Source organism: Planococcus citri, chromosome 2 (genome assembly GCF_950023065.1).
Source record: "Planococcus citri chromosome 2, ihPlaCitr1.1, whole genome shotgun sequence".
Taxonomy (NCBI): Eukaryota; Metazoa; Arthropoda; class Insecta; order Hemiptera; family Pseudococcidae; genus Planococcus; species Planococcus citri.
In genome coordinates, this window is record NC_088678.1 from 69,143,053 (window position 1) to 69,166,331 (window position 23,279).

Sequence of the window (23,279 nt, forward strand, 5' to 3'; positions counted from 1 at the left end):
CTGAGTACACATTTGAAATTCAATAGCATTTTTTTCACTCTTCTTTACAATCGATTATGCGACTGAAAAAATTTTTGGAGGGAAAAGGACACGTAAAGATGATGATTTACACCTTCATTTTTGATCGAAAATCGACTTTATTTTACCCCCAGACCAGAAAAAGGCTAATTCTTTTTCCAATTTTTTCAGCCTATCAGAAGTGTTTATTATACATTTCGAGTTTTGAGGTTAAATGAGTACCAAAAAATCAAATTCGTGCGTTCAAAACTCTACGTTTCGATACCAATATTGTTTTTTTTTCTCGAATTATTGAGATTTGTTCCACTCCCAGGGCCACATTTTGAGTCTCTGGATCAAATGGTCATAAAAAAAATGAAAAATTGAGACCTAACTGAAAAAACTTAAACTTCAACGCTTGTATTGCCTCTCAGACCACATAAATATTAGATTTTTGGGTCGAATCAAATGACCATCAAACGATTTTCGGTACCAACTTGACTTTTTTCAAAATAACTTGATTTTGACCCCCCCCCCCCCTCTTCCCCCTTCCTGACACATTTTAAATTTTCAAGTTGAACGATCATCAGAACGTGAATGAACTCCCTTTATTTTTATTTAAAATCCAATTACATTTTTTGATAATTTTGAATTTTATACCTACTCTTCCCATGAGGTACTTTTTGGATTTTCAAGTCGAACGATTATCAATAAGAGTTATATGGGTGTTAGAATATGAGATTTTTAAAAGAGTAAATTTTGATTTTGAAATCAGTGACTTTACAGCCTTAAAAATTGAACCCTCCGAAACTTCGGAGTAGTGTTTCAGATTCAAATACAAAGTTTTCGAAAGTGTTGATTCCGATTCCAAAATTCGTTTGATGGCCTCAAGATCAAATCTGATCACGTTTTACAAAATTTCGAGTTCAATCTGCTTTTTTGGAAAGCTCGATTTTGATTTTAAGGTCAAACAGATCAGAATCGGCGTATTAAAAATTTTTCGACATTTACTCATCTTGCATTTTTTTGATATTTTTGGCCTCAATCCCGCTACAGGAGGCATTATTTTGGTTTTGAGGTCAAATAGATTTCATCATTGGAATCAGCGCAAAATCAAAAAAAAATATAGGAAATTCAATTTAGTTACCTGAGAATTTTATATTTTTTCGTCAAAATTATCTACTTTTTCACGTGATTCTTTTTTCACCTAAAAAAAAAACTCCCCCCGGAGTCCCCAGCTATTTTGATCTGCTTGTATAAATTCTCCCAAAATTGGGATAAAAAAATCAAAAATAGAAGTTTGAAAATTTTAAAAAAATTTAGAAGTAGAAATTTGGCTTTGATTAGTTTTTTTGGTTTTTTGCAACTTTAGGTAGCTTAATTCAACGAGACTGATATTATTTGGAGGCTGAAGGAAGTTTTGATTTTGTGTCTGTAATTTTAGCCAACTTCAATAGGTCGGATGACAGCTTTTTCAAAATTCTGAAAATCATGCCCAAAATTTGAGCTCAAAATTTTTCAAAATTGATCAAAAAATGTTTCTGTCGATCCTTTTTTTTGAAAAAAAAACAAAAAACAAACAGAAAATTATGACCTAATTTGGACTTCAAAATTCTTCAGAAGTGCTTCAGGGCCATATTCATAGACGTTACTTAGGGATCACTTGGCTAAGTGGTGAATTTTGAAGCAATTTTTCCAGGCGTGATTGAATTTTTGAAATTTTGTTTTTGAATAAATTGAGAGATTGGACTCCGAAGTGTTGATTTATCATTTTAAAAATATAAAATTTTTATTCGTTCGTGAGAAAAATTGAATCAAAATTCACCACTTAGCCAAGTGTCCCTTAAGTAACGTCTATGAATTCGGCCCTAAAAGAAGTTGAAATAGAAAGCAGGATGTCCATCATTCTTGATAGGTGAGTCATTTTTTCTGACTTTTCCAGGTTTTCCAGGCCAATTTTCCAGACCATTTTTTTCAATTTTCTACGCTTACCCCATACTTCAACTGAAGAAGGGGAGGGGTAATTTTTTCATACGATTCTCTTCAAACTGATACTTCTTCAAATATACAAAACAGCTAAACTTTGATTAATAATTTTTAAATTTTCGAGGGGGGGGGGTGAATTGGGTACAACAATATTCATATGACTTATGAAAATTTTTCTTTTCTTTTTTGGATTTTTGAAGGCCCCGATTGTAAAATTTGATCATTTTGAAATGAGACGAGAGCTTTTGAAAATTTTCATTTCGAGATGCCTAAAAGCGAGGTTTTTTTTTAATATCGGAAGTTTAATTTTTGGTTTTAAAAATTTTAAAATTTGAAGTTATGTTTTTTTCAGGAAGTAATTTTGAAAAAAAAAGAGAATAGGTCCGAGCAAAGCAAGGGCGAAAGCTTTTGCCAATTTGTATTTCGAGAGGCATAAAAACTACTACTTTTTTAATGTAAGGATGGAGCTTATTTTTTGGCTTTTAAAATTTTAGAATTTGAATGATGTTTTTTTGAAAGAAGTTGATTTTGAAAAAGAATACAGAACAGGCCTAAGCGAGAGCAAAAGCTCACGAAAATCTGCATTTCGAGGGGTATAAAAATGATGTTTTTTTTTGCGAGGAGTTCATTTTTTGGCTATAAAACTTTGCGAGGGCAAAAGCTTTCGAAAATTTGTCTTTCGAGAAATAAGAAATGATGTTTTTCTTTCATAACAAGCCCTTATATTCGCAATTTGCAATATTGTTTGATTTTTCAAAAATTCCAGGGGATTTAGCGTAAAAATTACGAAGTTCACCGACTTTTCTAGATTTGCAAAATTTCCAGACTTTTCCCGATTTTCCAGATTTTTCAATGGACACCCCGGAAAATATTAATTTTTCGCAGAACATTTCAACTTTTTTCAATGAGTCACATGACACTTTTTTTTTATAAATTCAGAAAATCATTATCAAATTCAATTTTGTGATCAAAATTGAGCTCAAAATTACTCAAAAAATATATTTGTCAATATATTTGATCTTTTCGTAAAATCTCAACTCATTTTGATCGGTTGCATGACATTTTTAATTTCTCTGAGTCCAGAAAATCATCACCAAATTTTGGCGTTAAAACTCTTCAGAACTCAAGTGCTAAAAAAAAATTGAGATAGAAATTTTGGATTTTTGGCCGGAAATTTCAGTTTATTTTAATAGATCGCATGACACTTTTTCAAAATTTTGGAAAATCATATACGTACCTACCTAATTTTCAGCTAAAATTCTTCGAAATTGTTCTAGTATAGAGGCATTTTCGTTGATGAATGTAAGCTAAAATCTTAAAATTTTCTGGAGGCTCCAGAACTCTCAAAGCTGTTCAAAACCGTTTCTAATTGATTCAGTGTGTCGAAAATGGGGTATAGTATACCATCTTCCGGCTTTACAGGTCAATTTAGTGAAATTTTGTCGTTCTTCTTTCAAGTAGCCATTTTCGGATTTTTGCACTTTTAAAACAGCCACTTTTGGGCAAAAATTGCAGACACTAGTTTTGGAGCTAAAAAAGTCAACACGATGATGATAAATCAGTGTTTCAAAATAAAGGAAAACACTGATTTTCAGAATTTTGTAGCATTCAACTTCATCTTTAGAAAACCTGAATTTGAAATCAGGAGGCTTCTTTCCCAACCTGAGAGATTCAGGATGGATGGAGATCATTTGGGTTCTGTGACTTATCTGCAAAATTTTATGGACTCGACTTTATTTTCAATCCGATCGAGAGAAAAAAAACCAAACAAGAAAACCCTCCATAACCAGAAACATACGACTACTTCTTATACGAGAAAATCACTTCGTTAAAATAGTTTCGATCAAATAGAGAAGACCCATTCCAAGTCCAGAATACGCGAAGATCAAAGAAGTAAAGAGGAAACATTAAAAGAAGGTGGCACTTTCTAGATTGAATTGTCTAGTTTACATCACGACGAGCGACGCCGGCGTAACGTTGCCCAAGCAAAGAGCTTGCTGCGGATAGCCAAAGATACCGGTACGTACTCGTACTTTCAAAACGTGACAGATACTTATCACAGCTACCGCGCGACAATCGTCCGCCGGCTAAGGCAAGGCGCGGCCGCGGAACCTACTGCAGCTGCAGCATCTCTATCTCTCGAATATCTGCAGTTAAATCTTCTCTATATTACGAGTATTCTCGTACTTGCAGATATACCGGTAAAAAATAAAGACTCTCTGCTGTATATCGAACCTATCGCATCTTGTATCGGTGTGGTATTATTCGCGGGTCGAATATTAATGAGAGAGTTAGTTCGAACGTATACATACGAGCTACGACTTACATATGTATATCGAAACTTACTTATACTTATAGATCGTGGGTAAGCTAAGCTAACGTACCAGAAATTCAGCGAACACCGTATTCAACTCTTCTTCGGGCGGCATTGGCTGCGTAGGTGTCATGGTTTGCAAAGTTAACGTGCCCGCGTTATCCACCACACAATACGTTATCTCCGGCGGCTCATCTTCCTGCAAACAAACATCAACATCAGAAAAATACATATTACCAGTTACTCGCCTTTCCATGAACGAAAATTCGTATTAATCACGACTTTACTATTTTACTCGTTTGAAAATCTCGATTCTCGCCTTCGTCGCAGGTATAATTACTATCTCATACACGCTCATCACGTTTCTCGCGAATATACTCGTACAGTACCTACCTACCTACCTATCTATCGAAGGATTAAAAAAATTACGAATTAAAAAAAAAAATGCAATGCAATTTTTGCCACATCTCTCCTGCAGCAACCTACGCGCGAATGTTTTCTATGCGGCGGTCAGTGGACTTTCTACTGTACAAAATACAGTACCTACTAAATACTCGACGTTTATCGATAGAAATCGCAATTCAGTCGCGCACACGTAAATGATCATGGTGAAATTTTTCGCGAGTATGTGCGATTTGACTGACGATGATCGTTGTTACGCGATTTCAATGTTTTCGTATTACGCGAACGATGGTTTGTTTGTTTGTTTGAGTATGCAAGAGCACTGGGAACATGTGTTTCTCTTCAGGGTCATGTCAGATCGACTTTAGACAGCAGAGTCGAAAATTCCAGAATGCATGTGCATGTTTTTTTTTTTGCAGACGTAATTAGGAAATTACTTACTGTGAATATTCGTGTGAAATTGAATGATTGATACAGCATGAGAAGAAAAAAAGAAGAACAAATTTGAAGTTTCGCCCACCCCCCCTCCCCTCTATTTACCCTAAAATATCCATCTCAGATCAGGAGAAAAATTGAAATCAGCGTCTTTCAAAACCAACACTGCCACACTTACATAGATAAAAATGTTTCAAAATTGTTGGTTTCACATTCCCCCCTCCCCCTTTTAAAGGTTTGAGAGCGAGATGAAGATCAGAAACAAAATCTGCGTATTTGAAAACGCTCTAGCTGAAATTTTAAAACTGTTATTTTATAATCTGAAGTGAAATCAGGACGATTTTTCATTATTGAGACATATACTTTTTTCATCTGTTCACTGTGGGGGTCTTCCTCACAAGGAAATCTCGCGTTTTGATCACTCAGAGGTCGATTTGACTCGTGTTTTCAAATATAGAAGCACGAAGGCTCATATTAGGGTATAGCTTCAAAGAAAAATTTCAGGCTTCCTAGAAAGAAAATTCAACAGGCCAAGGGGGTTTCAAATTTTCCAAAAAGGTCCAAAATTGCATAAATTGTCAGAAAACTTGAATCGTAAATTTTTACCTGAAAGAACATTGTTTTTAGTCACATTTGAATTATAGTACCATTTAAAGGCTGAATTTTTACTTAAATAGAGACAAAATACCAAATAGTGTTTTCAAGGGCCAAAAATGTTCAAAATTTCGAAAAAATATAGATTTTTTTTCTTGTTTATGTTAAGGTGCTTGTACGAGTATGGTCTCGATGAAAAATTCCAAGAGTTGGAAATGCCCAATTGCAATATTCAAAATTTTGAGATTTTTTAAAAATTTTGGACTCAAAGATGTGTACTTTTTACTTTTCATCTCATTTATGTTAAAAGTGACCCTAAAATTAATTACGAAGGTAATTGGATTAAAATATAACCAAGAAAAAGATTTCCAGGATTTGTACCTGCTTAGTTGCACATTTCTTGATTTTAGGTCATTTTTATGAAACAATTGGGACCCAAAAATATGTATAATTTTTCTCAGGAGTAGAAAGAACCCCCTCAAAATTGTAGCTGAAGAAAGAAGATTTCCAGAATTGCAGCAACCTATAATTGAATACATATTTCCAAATTTTAGTATATTTTCTGGAAAAAATTTGGGCCCTATAAAATGTACTTTTTGCTCACTTAGGTCGAAAGCGATCTTGAAAACGCGTTGGTAGTTGGAATATGGTCCAGATGAAAGATTCTCAAGCTTACAACCGCCCAAAATTGCACGTTTACAGATTTTGAGGACTTTATTGAAAAAAAAATTTGGACCTCAAAATGCACTTTCTCTCATTTAGATCGAAAGTAGCTCTGAAAAAGTGTTCTTAGCTGGAATATGATTCAGAAGGAAGATTCTCGGAGTTATAGACGAAGCTGCCCAATCACATATTTTGAGATTTTATGGGGCATTTTTCAAAAAAAAAAATTGCACCTGAAAATACATTTTTTCTCACTTGAGTCGAAAGTGGTCCTCAAAACGCGTTAGTAACTAGAATATGATCTACATGAAAGATTCTCAGAGTTCACAGTTGCCCAATCACACATTTCGAGATTTTGGGGCGTTTTGTGAAAAAAAAATTGGGCCCCAAAATGCACTTTTCCTCATTTAGATCGAAATTGGCACTGAAAATTTTTTGGTAGCTGGGATATGATCTAGATGGAAGATTATCAAAGTTTTCAGCCACCACCCAATCGCACATTTCCTAATTTTGGGGTATTTTTTTGAAAAAAAGTAGGTCTCAAACGCACTTTTTCTCACTTAGGACGAAAGTAGCCTGAAAAGAGCGTTGGTGGCTGAAATATGATCTGGGTGGAAGATTTTTTAGAAATTATAGCTGCCCAAATCGCACATTTCGAGATTTAGGGGCATTTTTGATGAGAAATTTGAGCACCAAAATTCACTTTTTTTCACTCGTGTCGAAAAATATCCTTGAATTGAGTAGATAGCTGAAAATACCCGAGGTAAGTACGATCTAAGGAAAGAGGATTGCTAGAATTGTGGCTGTCTAGATAAACTTACATTTCGTGATTTTAGGGTACCTATATATATATATTTTTTTTTTTGAAAAAATTTGGACCAAATACAATTTTTGTTCTTTAATGACAATTTCAAATGTATTACGTAAAAATTTAAAATTTTTTCAACTTTGAATATTTTTCAATTTTTTTGTCGGAAAAAACGCCGGTTTAGAAGCTTTTTGCAAAAAAACTAAGAATGGGTCAAAAACATCCAATCAGGCAGAATGCAAAAACACGTTCCCATCAGAAAAAAAAACAACAACAATTCCCTGGAACAAACTGTCGATTTACGCAATTGATGTACGGTGAGGGGTAGGAGGGTTCACTCCTCAAAACAGAAAAATTAGTTCAAAAAAAACTGCGAATGAAAATAATCGTTCCATCGAGGTGCTCAAAATATCTTTAAAACACGACTGAATCACACTAGTGTGTTGAATTTTATGGTCTACAATTTCGTTATTCATCAATTCTATTGTATCAGCGGAATTTTTTCGAGAAAATTTTTCTTTGAAGAGAAAAAAATTTACAAAAAGTTTAAAACGTTCATTCCCAAAAATAAATTTAATTGCAATAAAAAAACAACAACAAAAGATCCAACGAAAGAAATGATACATAACGAAATTGTAAATCATAAAATTTTCCACCAGTGCAATGAAATATGTTCAATTCAAAGGAGCTTTGTTTTTGAAATATTTCGAGTCATAATTGTCAAGTTCAACTTGACTTACAATTAGATTGTTTGTGATGAAAAATTTGATATAAAACTTGACAAGAAAATTTCTCCCTCACTCTGCCATCAATTTTGCTTACTTTTTTTACCAGAGCATAGGGCAAAAGCTCCCTAAAAAGCTGCTTCCAATACCTAAATTTTTATTTTTAAAAAAAAGGTCAGCTGGTGAAACGAGATGGTTAGGTATTTAAAAGTACTCTCTGCCCAGAAATTAACCATTATTTTCAAAAAATTTGTGCAGATTAAAATTTTTCATTTCTTTTGTCGATTTTTTTCTTACGTTGAAGGGCTTTATAAATGAGGGAACCAACATCATTTGGGTGACGAGGGGGGGGAGACCCGAGGAGTTTTTTCTTGAAAATGTGCTTAATTAGACAGATTCTGCCCATAAATGAAAATATTTCAACAAACTACAGGCAGTATTTTTTCTATTTTTCTCAAATTTGGAGGCCTCCATTTAAGAGAGCAGACATCATTTGAGGATCTGACGAAGGTTTTTACTTGAAAAGGGGATCGTGCAGAACAATTCTAATGTAGAAATGAGATACATATTTTTAAAAAATTTTCCCTGATTTCGATTTATTCCATTTTTTTTTTTTTTTTGATTTTTGCAACATTGAGGTCTCCTTTACTAGAGGGTTAATATGATTTGAAGGGTCAGAGAAAATGTTTTCTCGAAAAGGAGATTATGTATTTAGAAAAATTCTGACGTAGAAACAAAACATTTTAATAAATTGAACTTTTTTTTAATTTTTTTTCAACTTGGAGGGGGCGGGCTACCTGCACCACTTTTTTGCAGTCAGGAGAAAAATAAAAAATATGGAATTATTTTCTCAGTTAAGGTAACAACTTTGGACGTGCAAATCAAAATATTAAAAATATTCAATTTTACATCTGTGCCTTCTAAAATCAAACCAAACACCTCCATCAACCCCTCTCACTCCTCCTTTCGACAAAAACACTCCCAAACCCGCTATTTTTTTCTCACATGCATCGAAATTCTGACTTTTTTATTAGGTCATTTCTCAAACACCACGACGTATCCAAATGCAGCTAAACTTACATACATAGTTTTTCAACTTATTTAAATTTCAAATAAGGCATGTATCGTTTTTTTTCTGTGCCAATGGCGGATGCGTGGTGGCGCGCAACGCTGTTGTACCCATATTTCAAAAATAATCGTACGATATACCGATTGGAATTTTAAATTAGATATTTTTTTTAATTAACGTGCTGGTTGCGATCGATTTCATTTCGCATAAATAGCGCGGAAGCCTTACACGGTGTTCAGTGCAGATCATCTCGTTATGTTGTATACAATTTGCAGGCTTTTTTTCTCTCTTTTTTTCTTTTACCTTCATCCACTGTAGGTATATGTAGATCGCATCTGTAACACCTCTGTTAATCGCCTTAAGCTATATGTAAAGTACGTCGCGTCGCGATACTATTGTCTGCGATCGATAAAGATAAGCCGATTTGTTACTTATATATTTAAAATTAAGCCGACATATTTCCCAAGGTTATACGTGATACCGATACGGGTACTTGATCGCATTCGAAGATTATTGGAAATTTTCACTTTCACGTGTGCCATACTGTGTGTTGATGTACGTAGAGATACCTACGTGTAGCATTTCGAATTCGATTTAGGATTTAGTATGCTGTATTATGAATCTGAATTCGTGTAAATTTTTATAGCATTTGATTAGACACTTGTAGACCATCAAATTGTACAGTTTAGCATATAAGTACGAGTATAGCGAAACCTGGAGGCTATTTGTACGTCTTTGTAGGTGATCATATAGGATGGATAGTTGATTAACGATCTATCAGCTGTCTAGATGGAAATCGAAAGACGCCATCGTATGGATATCGCGAGTAGGCACACGGTCTTGTCATCGAATCATCTTAGCGAAAATTTTAAGCGGAAATGAAACCTCGTATATGTATGATTAGGATAGACAGCGAGATGAAAATTAAAATGATGTGTTGTTTGGTACAGAAATTCAACAGACAAGGAAGTGTAATCGAATTAAAGACGCGTGGCATAAAATGTTTCGTGAAATGAGACGAGGGCTCACAGCAACACCCTGTGGAAAAAATGTTGAGGAGAGGGAAGGTGATTCTTTCGTAAAAATATCTGTAGGTACTTGGAAAAAAACATTTGGAGGTGATTTTTTTTTTCATGAAATTTAATAAATTGGTACCGAGCCAAATACTTATTGAATTCCTGATTCATTTATTACAGAATCGGCCCCTGCATGCGCGGTAAATTGGCAAAATACTACGTATGTAGATCGAAGAGTTCATTTGTCATACCCCTACACAGCTGGTTATAAATTTCGCCTTCACACACCCGCTGTCGTGATTTTATAATCGCTAAAATATGTGCATTTTTTCGAAAGATTACAGAATTAAAATTCGTGGTGCAAAAATTTACACATTTTGAAGGAACGAACGTAATGACTGTGGGCTCACAGCTCATTATGTATTTAGATTCGAGCCTTTTTTTTTTTTTTTTTTGAAAGTTGAGGAGCCCACGAGGTAATCTACAGAGTAAACATTTTCTGAATCGTAAGATTTGAAAAACTGCATTTTTTTTATCTAATAGAAGTTTTTAATCAGATTTTTTAACTTAAAAAACTTGAAAAAATTAAAAAATTTCGGCAGGATTTCGAACAAAAGGTTGCTCAGATACCCATGCATAAAAGTTTGTAGTATTCCTAAGGAAGCATTTCCACTGACAAAAAACTTTTAGAACCTGATAAAGCTAAATGGAGAAAACATTCGAAAAAAAACACATCATCAGTCAAAATAATTTTAGGTGCTAAAATGAATTTTTCTATGTTTGGTGAATTTTTGATAGTTAAATTTGAGCAAAAATGGAAAAAATCAAAATTTTACCAAATTGTCCTAGAAAGCTAAAATTTAGTAAGCATACTCTACAGAGTTCGTACTCAATTTTTTCCAAAAAAAAGTAGCTTGAGTAACCAAAAAAATGACAAAATGCGAGAGTAATGACTTGGAAAAAAAACAGAACATTTCAATTGAATTGTTCTGGTTTTCAATTTTGAAAATTTACACTATTTTGTAAGTTATTGGTAAAACAGTAAGACTTTTTGGTTATTTTTGGCAAAAAACGAGACTGACAATAATTATTATGAATCGATTCGTTCGCGAACGAGTCAGTTATATTTATACGAATCAGTTCGTTCGCGAATGATTCGGTAAAAATTATACAATTCGTTTGCGATTTCGTGAATAATCCACCAAAAATTAATTAAATGAATCGATTCGTTCGGGAACGAGTCACTTATACGAATCAATTCGTTCGCGAATGATTCACCGAGAATTATACAATTCGTTCGTGATTTCGTGAATGATCCGCCAAAAAGTAATCAAATGAATCGATTCGTTCGCGAACGAGTCACTTATACGAATCAATTCGTTCGCGAATGATTCGCTAAAAATTATACAATTCGTTCGCGATTTCGTGAATGATCCACCAAAAATTAAGTAAATGAATCGATTTGTTCGCGAACGAGTCACTTATACGAATCAATTCGTTCGCAAATGATTCACCAAGAATTATACAATTTGTTCGTGATTTCGTGAATGATCCGCCAAAAAGTAATCAAATGAATCGATTCGTTCGCGAACGAGTCACTTATACGAATCAATTCGTTCGCGAATGATTCGCTAAAAATTATACAATTCGTTCGCGATTTCGTGAATGATCCACCAAAAATTAAGTAAATGAATCGATTCGTTCGCGAACGAGTCACTTATACGAATCAATTCGTTCGCGAATGATTCGCTAAAAATTATACAATTTGTTCGCGATTTCGTGAATGATCCACCAAAAATTAAGTAAATGAATCGATTCGTTCGCGAACGAGTCACTTATACGAATCAATTCGTTCGCGAACGAGTCACTTATACGAATCAATTCGTTCGCGAATGATTCGCTAAAAATTATACAATTTGTTCGCGATTTCGTGAATGATCCACCAAAAATTAAGTAAATGAATCGATTCGTTCGCGAACGAGTAACTTATACGAATCAATTCGTTCGCGAATGATTCACCAAGAATTATACAATTCGTTCGTGATTTCGTGAATGATCCGCCAAAAAGTAATCAAATGAATCGATTCGTTCGCAAACGAGTCACTTATACGAATCAATTCGTTCGCGAATGATTCGCTAAAAATTATACAATTTGTTCGCGATTTCGTGAATGATCCACCAAAAATTAAGTAAATGAATCGATTCGTTCGCGAACGAGTCACTTATACGAATCAATTCGTTCGCGAATGATTCGCTAAAAATTATACAATTTGTTCGCGATTTCGTGAATGATCCACCAAAAATTAAGTAAATGAATCGATTCGTTCGCGAACGAGTAACTTATACGAATCAATTCGTTCGCGAATGATTCACCAAGAATTATACAATTCGTTCGTGATTTCGTGAATGATCCGCCAAAAAGTAATCAAATGAATCGATTCGTTCGCAAACGAGTCACTTATACGAATCAATTCGTTCGCGAATGATTCGCTAAAAATTATACAATTTGTTCGCGATTTCGTGAATGATCCACCAAAAATTAAGTAAATGAATCGATTCGTTCGCGAACGAGTCACTTATACGAATCAATTCGTTCGCGAATGATTCGCTAAAAATTATACAATTTGTTCGCGATTTCGTGAATGATCCACCAAAAATTAAGTAAATGAATCGATTCGTTCGCGAACGAGTAACTTATACGAATCAATTCGTTCGCGAATGATTCACCAAGAATTATACAATTCGTTCGTGATTTCGTGAATGATCCGCCAAAAAGTAATCAAATGAATCGATTCGTTCGCAAACGAGTCACTTATACGAATCAATTCGTTCGCAAATGATTCACCAAGAACTATACAATTCGTTCGTGATTCCGCTAAAAAGTAGCTATCAAATGAATCGATTCTTTCGCGAACGAGTCACTTATACGAGTTCGCTAACGAGTCACTTATACGAATCATTTCGTTCACGAATGATTCACCAAGAATTATACAATTCGTTCGTGATTTCGTGAATGATCTGCTAAAAAGTAGTTATCAAATGAATCGATTCATTCGCGAACGAGTCACTTATACGAATCAATTTGTTCGCGAACGAGTCACTTATACGAATCAATTCGTTCACGAATGATTCACCAAGAATTATACAATTCGTTCGTGATTTCGTGAATGATCTGCTAAAAAGTAGTTATCAAATGAATCGATTCATTCGCGAACGAGTCACTTATACGAATCAATTTGTTCGCGAATGATTCGCTAAAAATTTTACAATTCGTTCACTTGAATCATTATTTTAATACGCATGTACCTACTTCTTAGATTTTATTGATACATTTTCATCAATTTTTGGTGGTTTTTGATGAATTTGATGCAGTTTTCGTGTTTTTTCACTCTTTTAATAGATTTCAAGTCATGTTTAATGCAATGATTACGAAATGTTTCCAAATTATATGTACTAAAAATTCATTGATTTTCAGTCATTTTCAATTATTTAAAATCTTGACGTGCTTTTTCGTTTTTTTGGGTGGGGGGCATTTTCAAGTCATTTCGAATATTTTTATAGCGAAAAAATAATAATTCGGGAGGGTCAAAAATAAGATATGTACTACATTTCAGCTTTGTGGGTCAATCAGGTAAAATTTTGGTCCTTATTTTTAGCCTAAAGATTTTTGAAAATTTACCAAAAATTAAAATGCAATACTTGATCTTTCAATTAAGCTTTGTCCGGTCCTAGTTCAAGAATTTTTCTGGCAGTTGGGATAGGTATCTAATACCTACTTCCTTCCTTCTTGGGGAAAATAATTTTTAAAAGAAGTAGCTTCGATGAGTAGTCGAGTAAAATTGCGAATTTCCTGATTCATTTCTTTTTTTCCTGGAAGAACTCAGCTCTTTATCAATTTCTTCGTCAGCTTCGGTATAAATTCATCACGAACAATACCACGTAAACTCGTAAAAAATATGATCCACAAAAACGTTATTGCACTATCCTTCAGTTTGACCATCGGAGCCGGCGAAAGCCCAACAATCGTGAGCTAGATCTATAAAATAATCATCCTGTGTTTTTCTCTTTCGCATTGGAAAAGATTTTATCAAAATATACAGTATCCTATTTCGTGCAACGACCATATACGTACTATGTGCCTATCTAACCTATGCACGTATGACTATATTGCGGCGAGCGTTATTATTTATTCATAATTTGTACACATTTCGAGCTAATATGTTGATATATGCGCGCCTAGGTAAAGGGTATACCATACGAGTACCTATACAAAGTCTCCACATTCGCCACAGCCACACGAATTTCTTTTCTGGTTTTACTTTTTCTGCAATAATTCTTTCGGGACGCGTGACAAGCGTAATTAAAATAATTGATATGCACGTTCCATCGAGCTAACCAGCGGTCATGCGGGGCAAGACGATGGCACGAAAAGTTGCGACCTATCTTGTCGTCGTCGTCGGTCGTCAGGCATGGTGAGAGGAAATGAAACGAGGGGGAAGGGGGGACGGTAATGAAAATATAATTACGATGCTGTTACGTCGTCGTCGTCGTCGTTGTCGTTGAGATACCTTTGCTTACATTACACTATAGGTAAGACATATACAATCGATGTATAAGCTCTTCTTTTTAATAAAGCGAACAAATGCAAATAACATGTGGAAATTAAATCACCGTTATGCAATGCGAGGCGAGGCGATGGCGATGATTTGTATAAAAAAAAATATAAATAAAAAAGAAAAAGAATACATTTCTTCTTCTTTTTTTTATTATTTTAATGGAACTACACCACTAATCATTACCAACCGGTAATCTTTTCCGTCTGTCGCCTCTGTTGTTGCTGGAAGAGTCACAGGTGTACCTCTAATTACACCATGTACTACGTAGTAGTATGCCTACCTACCTACGTGTCGTGATCATCGTCGTCGTTGATTAAATGTAGGACGATTCGAACAAGGTTTGGCAAAAAGATTACAGAAAACTGGATCATGCGCGGTGAAATATGGCATGTGTGTGCTCAGGGTGTCCGGTCGGTCGGTGAGTGACCTGGAGAACTTGAAAATTTAGTGTGACTCGTGAATAGAAACGGAAACAAGAACATGTTGGATTGTTATGGGCAAAGGTTGTTGGGCTGTTTGCGGATTTACAGAGGCAGAGATCAAATAAATTTTATGTTAATGACTAGGAAATTTTTTGAACCGAGTAAAGCTAAATGAAAGAGCATCAGCCATAATATTTTTAGATGCAAAAACGCATTTTTTGATTTTTGGTGAATTTTTGAAGATATAATTTGAACTAAAAGTGGGAAAATAGGGAAATTTTACTAAATTGACTCGAAATGTACCCTATTTTTTACCGTTCGAATCGATTTAAAATATTTTCGAGTAATTTTGAACAGTTCTGGAGCCTCCAGCGAATTTCTGTAAGCCAAATTTCCATAAAATTTTACCCAAAAAAGCTACAAAACTATAGAATTTACTTCGTATCCTAATTTCAACGCGCATGAGTTGATTGAAGATGGTTTCAAGGCATTCTGGAGCCTCCAGTTCCAGCGATTTCACAAGTGGGAAATTTGAGAAATTACTGTACTCGTGTAGTGTGACCAAAAATAAGTGAAATTTATTTTGTGCTCCATTTCTGACATTTCCAGACGACTGGAGGCGGTGTTGAGCCATTTTGGAGCATTCAGCAATTTTTTGGAAATTCTAGTTTCCCAAAAAATGGTCATAAAATCGTAAAATAAATTGAAAAAAATTTTCGTACCTATAAACGGAGTCAAACAGCAAAATATTTAGTATTTTGTCAAAATTGCCCCACAGTCTCGTTTTCTGCTAAAAAATGTTTAAAATTTTCGCTTTTTTGCAAAAAAAAAAAAAAAAAAACATACTTCAAAAAATCTCAATATTATTTCTAAAACTACTCAGGAGTATCTCTTTTTTGCCAAAAATTAACCAAAAAATGTTGCCTTTCAATCAGAAAGTTGGAAAAAAGTCTTGCATTTTCCTCACAGCCAAAAATTCATGCTTTCTGCTAAAATTGTCCAAGTCTTGCGTTTTTCTAAAAATTCACAGAAAAATTCTCTATTTAGCAAAATTTCAGAAAAAATTTCACTTTTATCAAACTACCCAAAAGTTTCATTTTTTCATCAAAACAAAAAATTTCAAAGTTCTTGCCTTTTCGACTAAAATTGAATTAATAATCACAATTATCCCAAAAATGCTTGCTTTATGACAAAAAATCATCATTTTTAGCAAAAGTGCAAAAAAATTACACTTTTTTTTCAAAAATTTTCCTGAACGATAAAAAAGTGCTGTTTTGTCTAGAACTGTAAAAAATCGTTGACTTTTTGTCAAAAAATATCAAAAATTCTCATTTATTCAAAAAATTGACAAAAAGCTTCTGCTTTTCAGCAAAATGGTTAAGAGGTGTCATTTTTTGCTAGAAACTTCCAGAAGTCTCACTTTTGTGACCAATTTGTAGAAAAGCGTATCATTTTTTACCAATAATTTTTGTATGTTCTTTTTTTTTTTGCTTAAATTATGTAAAAGTTTGCTTTTTGACAAAAAATTGCAAAGTGCTGAAAAATCTCATCTTTTTTTCAAAAATTGCCCTTGGTAGAAAGCCGAAATTCATTCTACAAACTAATTTCAATTTGCTATGAAGTCGACTGCTGGTGGATTTCAAGTCGTTTTGGAGCCTCCAGCGACTATTTGAAAGGATGTTTGGCGTTTTTTGGAAAATTGAAATTTCCAAAAAGTAGCCGGAAGCTTCAAAATCATTTGAAACCATGATGCAGTCGACTTCATATTGTATTGAAATTAGTTTGCGAAGTAAATTTCAGCTTGCTATCTCTATTTGATAAAATGTTGTGAAAATTTCAAGTTTAAAAAATCTGGTGGAGACTCCAGTAATTTTCAAAAAGTCGCTGGAGGCTCCAAAATAACTTGAACCCACCAGAATTCGTGTTCAGAGAGTGTTAAAATTGAAGTGCAGAGTAAATTTCGGCTTTCCATCTCCGTTTGATGAAATTTTGAGGAAATTTCAAGTTTCAAAAATCTACTGGAGGCTCCAGTAATTTTCAAAAAGTCGCTGGAGGCTCCAAAACGACTTGAAATTCACCTGTAGTCAACTTCGTGGTGTATTTAAATTAGTTCGCAGGGTGGATTTTGGCTTTCCAACTCCATTTGATGAAATTTTGTGGGAATTTCGAGTTTCAAAAATCTGCTGGAGGCTCCAGAACTGCTCAAAAACGGTTTGAAACAGTTTCCAATCGATTTGGCATGTCGAAAATAGGGTATATCTCAAATTTCAGCTTTCTTGAACAATTTGGTAAAATTTTGATTTTTTCCTCATTTTTGGCTCAATGATTTTTCAAAATTCACCAAAAATCGAAAAAGGCACTTTAGCACTTGAAATTTTGACAGGTGATAAATTTTTGCCTGATCTTTCGATCTACCTTTGTAAGGTTGAAAAAATGTCGTCGTGCAAGTCCCATGTTGGAACGCAAAATCTGCGATTTCGGCTGACCAGTCAATCAAATTGGTCGTTACTTTGTAAGTAGGGCCACTTTTTTTTTTAGTACAAGCGTTAGAAATGTTCCCTAGGACTCCTTCCCCCTTTAAGAAAAAAGTTCTCTCGGAGGATCGACGGGGGGGGGGGTGCAAATAGATCCGTATGCTGGCTCCCCGACTATACTTACATTTCATGAAAAAAAAAATCAAAAAATTGTCATGAAAAAACCTAAAAATTTTCAGTTTTTAAAAATCTGCCAAAAATCCAAAAATGAACATTTTTATTGTTGGAATCTTATGTCGTGTTCTTTCGATCTAGCTTGATTTGATTCAACTTAAAATGGTAGAGTGTCGATTCAAAAATAATATTTCCTTGTTACTGAAGCTTTAAGTATCAAAAATTCGACAAAAATTCAAAAATTAACTTTGGTGGCTCAAAATTGTTATTCAATGAGCCAAATTTCAGCACCTTAGAAATAGTTGTTTTTTCAAAGAATCCTTCACGAGTGTTTCCCTGTGCAAATATCACTTCCACGACAATCTGCAATCTGCACACCTCTGAACTCTTCCTACCAGCAAATACCCAGCTGATAATGTCGATTCGCGAGTTCGCGACCACCATCACCGTATATACGATTTCAGATTCGGAAGAAAGTGTACATCAACGCGGAGATCTCGAATACTCGGTATTTTTCGGTCGATTGGTAAAAAAAAAACGAAGATGGAACGCTTAATTATGCTCGACAATTAAACGATTTCTCTCGGTCGGTCGGCGTATCTCATAGCATTACTATACTTGTAGTAGACAGAGCTGGCAATCTGCACTCTCTGACTCTGCGGTATATATGGTCTTTGGTATCGCTTAATGGTATAATTTCGCGTTTAATTTTGCTTTCGTCGCATCTCATAGTATACCCAATACCCATAGCGAGTCAAATACGCGTACAAAAGTACCTACCAATACCAATAAGGTACCATAAACCATAAACGAGACGTCTCGAGCTCGTCGACGCACCAGGTAGCTTTATCACGTGCCCTGTTAGGCTTAAATAAATACCTACTCTACACCTTAGACGACGACGACAACGACGTCGATGACGATGACATTCCAATAAAGTCCTCTGAGCGAGAAAAAAAATAAATCTGTTGGAATCCCGTTAGGTGCGTGTAAGAAAAAAAGGTGCCCGTAGGGGGAGGACTCGATTTATACCAGGTCCATTAATTAATTCGCCAAACAGCCAAGTGCAGTATATAAGTAGGTGCAGACGGAGTATAAGTAAGGTATGCTTTATATTGTATATAAAAAGGTAGTCTACATACCTTGAAACAACCGCACCATCCTTTCCTTCCGTTTCTGGCAAACGACTGCGTCGGCATTGTTGAAAACAGCGACGATATTCTTTGCGAGAAACTGGATGGCCAAACCGGAAGAGCACTGGTTACCGAAGCCTGTAACACGCGATAAAAATCATCGTTTTATTAACACCCATCTATATAATACATACTACAAGGTACATCTCACACAGCAGTCTCCTGCTGTCGATATTGGAAACAATTATTTATACTTATAGAATAAAAAATCTATACTAAATATTGCCCATAGCAAAAACAATATACTCGAGATTAACCAGTTCAAAAAAAAATAAAACAGCTACAAGAACAACGACGAGTGTCGATGATGACAAAATCTTACACTTCGATTCGAGAAAGCTGCTTCGTATGGGCTATTCTTCGAATACCATATTATACTGGGCCCCTAAGGGATAATTTCTACACACATATGGCACTGGCTACGTCGACGACGACGGTGGCAATGGGCACTTAGCTAGATGGTCCATCGTATTACAGAATGAGCTTTAATAGGCTATTTGGGTATAATGGGTATACTTAGCCGGGCTACTGCACTTACCAATGATGATAAATGTCGGCGATACTTCGACAAAGCGTATAAATACATACGTACTTACTATTAGTTCGTATATTTTGAAAGTAGGTACTCGTATTTCGCGTATATAAGTACATGGGTACATATAATTGCCCCCACCTCCTTCTCATTTGGTATATCTGGTCTGATGTGAGGTTTATTACATAGTATACTAATACGACCAGGCACCGGGGCAGCGTTTAAAAAACATTTGCAGTTTGGAAAATTATACCAATACCGATGAACTTTCATATCTCAGGGCGAGAGGTTAATTCGAGGTAATTCGAGTGTAATTGCTCGACGACGTTTTTTTTTTCTTTTTCTTATTCTGTTTATCTTATAATGCAGTTATATGAACGCAATCGAGTAAATATGTACAAGCGAAAGGTGTATCGAAACGTTTATTCGCTATTATTATTACTCTGTAATTACCTCGTATACGTATCGTTTAATATGCTTGATACTACAATATTTCCAAGTTGACGATGCTCGTTATTGCAACGAACCTAATAAAAGAACACGATTCGATATCGGGAACGGGTCTAAATTCAATTTTACTTTCATTTAAGGTGATGGATTTCGACTAGATGAATACATCAGGCAGAGATTATGAAAACCTGATGGATACTTTTGGGATTTTTTGGGACGAAAAGTAATCCAACGTTGAGTAGGCACTAAATTTTGACCAAATCCGTCAAAAATCAGATCTTAATTTTGAAAAAAATGAAAATATGGAAAATGATGCAGTCGTCCATTCGCTTTGAAAAATACATATGAACACTATCAAAGAGAAATGATCGCTTTTTTTGGAACGATTTATTTGTAATTCGATAAAACTATCTTGAAACATAGTTTTATCGGGCAAGACACCACAAAAGTATCTGGTTGGTGAATAAAAACTTCAAATTTTCAAAAGGAAAGGAGTGGGGGGAGGAACTGATAAGCATTTTGAGTCATTTTAACAATATTTTATATCTTTTCGGTAATTTTAGCAAAAATCAGAAATTTTTGAAAAATTGGGAAAAACTGAATTATTTGGCAGTTTTTGTAAACAAGCAGAGTTTTTTGGTACATTTGGCAAAAATGCAGAAAATTTAAAAAGGTTTTGGCAATTTTTGAAAAAAAAAAACAGTTTTTTGGCAGATTTTGCTAAAAAGCAGAAATTTTGGAAATTTTGGCAACAAACTGGATGATTTGGCAACTTTTGCAAAAAAACAACAATTCTTAGCACATTTTGCAAAAAATTAAAAAATTTTGGCACATTTTGCAAAAAATCAAAAATTTTAAAACTTTTGGCAAAAATGGATTTTTGGCAGTTTTTGAAAAAAAAACAGTTTTTGACATATATTGCAAAAAGGCAGTTTTTGGCACATAAAAACTGAATTATTTGGCGTTTTTGGCACATTTTTCAAAAAAACAAAAAAATTGAAAATTTTGCCAAAAAACTGAATTATTTGAAAATTGCTGAAAAAAACAGTTTTTTGCCACATTTTGCAAAAAAGCAGTTTTTGCCAGATTTTGCAAACAAAACAATTTCTGGCACACTTTGCAAAAATTAGCCATCTTAAAAATTTTGGCAAAAAACTGGACTATTTGACAATTTTTGAAAAATAACAGTTTTTTGGCACATTTTGCAAAAAATGCAGTTTTTGGCACATAAAAACTGGATTAAGTATTTGGCGTTTATTGCAAAAAAAAACAGTTTCTTGCACATTGTTCATTTGCACATTTTGCAAAAAAAAAACATAATGGATTACATATTTGGAAACTTTTGAAAAAAAAAGGTTTTTGGCACATTTTTTAAAAAATCAGTTTTTGGCACATTTTTTAAAAAATCAGTTTTTGGCACATTTTATAAAAAAACATTTTTTGGTACATCTTGCAAAAACGCAAAAATTTTGAAAATTTTGGCAAAAAAATGGATTATTTGGCTATTTTTGCAGGTTTTGCCAAAAAAAAACAGGATTTGTATTTAGGAAAGACAACAAAAATAAGGAATTTTTAATTTTTAGAAAAAAGCAAGAACTTTTTGGAGGTTTATGACAAAATAGAATAAAACTTAACGCCTAATAATTTTGTCAAAAACACTAATTTTTGAAAAAAACTTAATTTGTTTTTGCGATTTTGGCAAGAAGGAATAGTGAGTGAAAATCTTATCAAAAAGACGATGTTTGCAAAAAAGCACGAAATGTTAAAAAATTCTGTAAATGAACAAAGTTTTTGAAACTTTTTGCAAAAAGCAGGATTTTTTGACTGTGTTGACATAAAAGAAAGGAAATTTTGGAAAATTTGGTAAAAACCCTATTTTTCGACATGTTTTGAAAATGTTTTGGCCACTTTGACAAAAAATCAGGGTTCTTTACAGGTTTTGTCAATGAAGAAAAACTTCTAAAGATGTTGGCAAACAAGCAAAACTTTCTGGTAATTTCTGAAAAAATTGACAATTTTAGCAAAAAAGGAGACTCTTTGGCACATTTTGCAAAAAAGCAGACATTTTGACACGAAGATTTTCGGCAGTTGTGACAAAAATGAAAACCCATGATTTCTGAAAGTTATGTCAAAAGATCAGATTTTGACACTTCTTGCAAAAAATCTTATTTTTTGTAGAATTTTTACAAAAAAGCAGGATTTTTTGAAGGTTTTGGCAAGAAAAACTCATTTTTTGACAGTTGTGACAAAAAATGAAAAATTTTTCAAGAATCTGCAAAAAATCATGATCGATTTAGACAGTTTTTGCAAAAGACCAACGTTTCTTGGCAATTGTTGCAAAAAATTAAAGTTTACCGCAATTTCAACTTTGACAAAAAAAAAAAAATGTTTGAAATTATCGCTTGCTAAAAAATAAAAATGTTTGATGTTTGTAAAAAATTTAGCAATTTTGACAAAAAGTTAGGAATTTCTGGAAATTTTGTCAAATAGCAGGATTTTCTGACAACTTTTTCATCATTCCCAATTCTTTTGTCGGTTCTGATGAGTTTTCACTAAATTTCAGCAGTTTTTTTTTCGAATTTTTGACTATTTTTTGAAATAGTTTATCATTAATTTGGTGACTTGCTTTCTGGCTCGCAACTTCCTATTAATTTGTAAAAAAAAAATAATAAACGAAATTAGTTTAATATTTTGCACAGTTTCAAATACATGTAGGTACAACAAAATTTTTACAATTTTAGACTCTAAAATTATTTAGATTTATTTCACATCAATTTGAACCAAAAGTGAAGTCGAGTCTGTTCTCAGCTTTCCAGAACGATTTTACAGATCTTTTAAATTCCATCTTAACAAAAAATAGCAATAAGGGGCGGGAAGGAAAGGGTGGTCATATTTTATTAATCAATTCACAAACTTTTGTACAGTGTTTCTGAAGCTGGATCGACAGAGAAGAGGAGGGGGAGAGTTAACTACCTTGAAAATTTCCAAAATTAGTATTTCAGTAATTTTCGAAGAATTTGACATTTTTTAGTAATTTTTTCCACTCAAAAAACCAAAAACCTCCGAGAGTAATTTTGATCTCACCATGACACCTTTTGAGTAGCAGGAAAGTGAGATTTATGCACCCCCAAAAATTAATCGAAACGGCGAAAATTCAACAAACTTTACAGTTTTATCAACCAAGCTCCCTCAATATCTTCTCTCTAATCTGTGTATGAAATATCGAATATCAATACGATAGTGCGAAACTGAAACCCGGCCGATTTCCACTCGCGTCTAATACACATCGTGACTGATGATGCGATACGAGTACGAAATTTAATCGACGGCGTAAGAAAGAGAAACACGCGTTAAAATATCGTACACGTGTTACGCAATCGTTAATTCACAGATTGTTTATTTTTTTCAA

The 23,279-nt window shown here is 34.0% G+C and overlaps 1 protein-coding gene across 5 annotated transcripts in view; it reads right to left on the reverse strand.

Moving 5' to 3' along the window:
- DAAM (disheveled-associated activator of morphogenesis-like protein) overlaps positions 1-23,279 on the reverse strand; it is a 131,321-nt gene that overhangs the window by 15,340 nt on the left and 92,702 nt on the right. For all 5 annotated transcript variants that reach the window (XM_065352680.1, XM_065352676.1, XM_065352677.1 and 2 more), the window contains 2 exons: positions 18,838-18,966; positions 4,368-4,496 (listed from right to left, as the gene is read on the reverse strand). In XM_065352680.1, coding sequence (XP_065208752.1) covers positions 4,368-4,496; positions 18,838-18,894 — 186 coding nt within the window. In that variant the 5' untranslated portion in view covers positions 18,895-18,966. The remainder of the gene's footprint in view (positions 1-4,367; positions 4,497-18,837; positions 18,967-23,279) is intronic.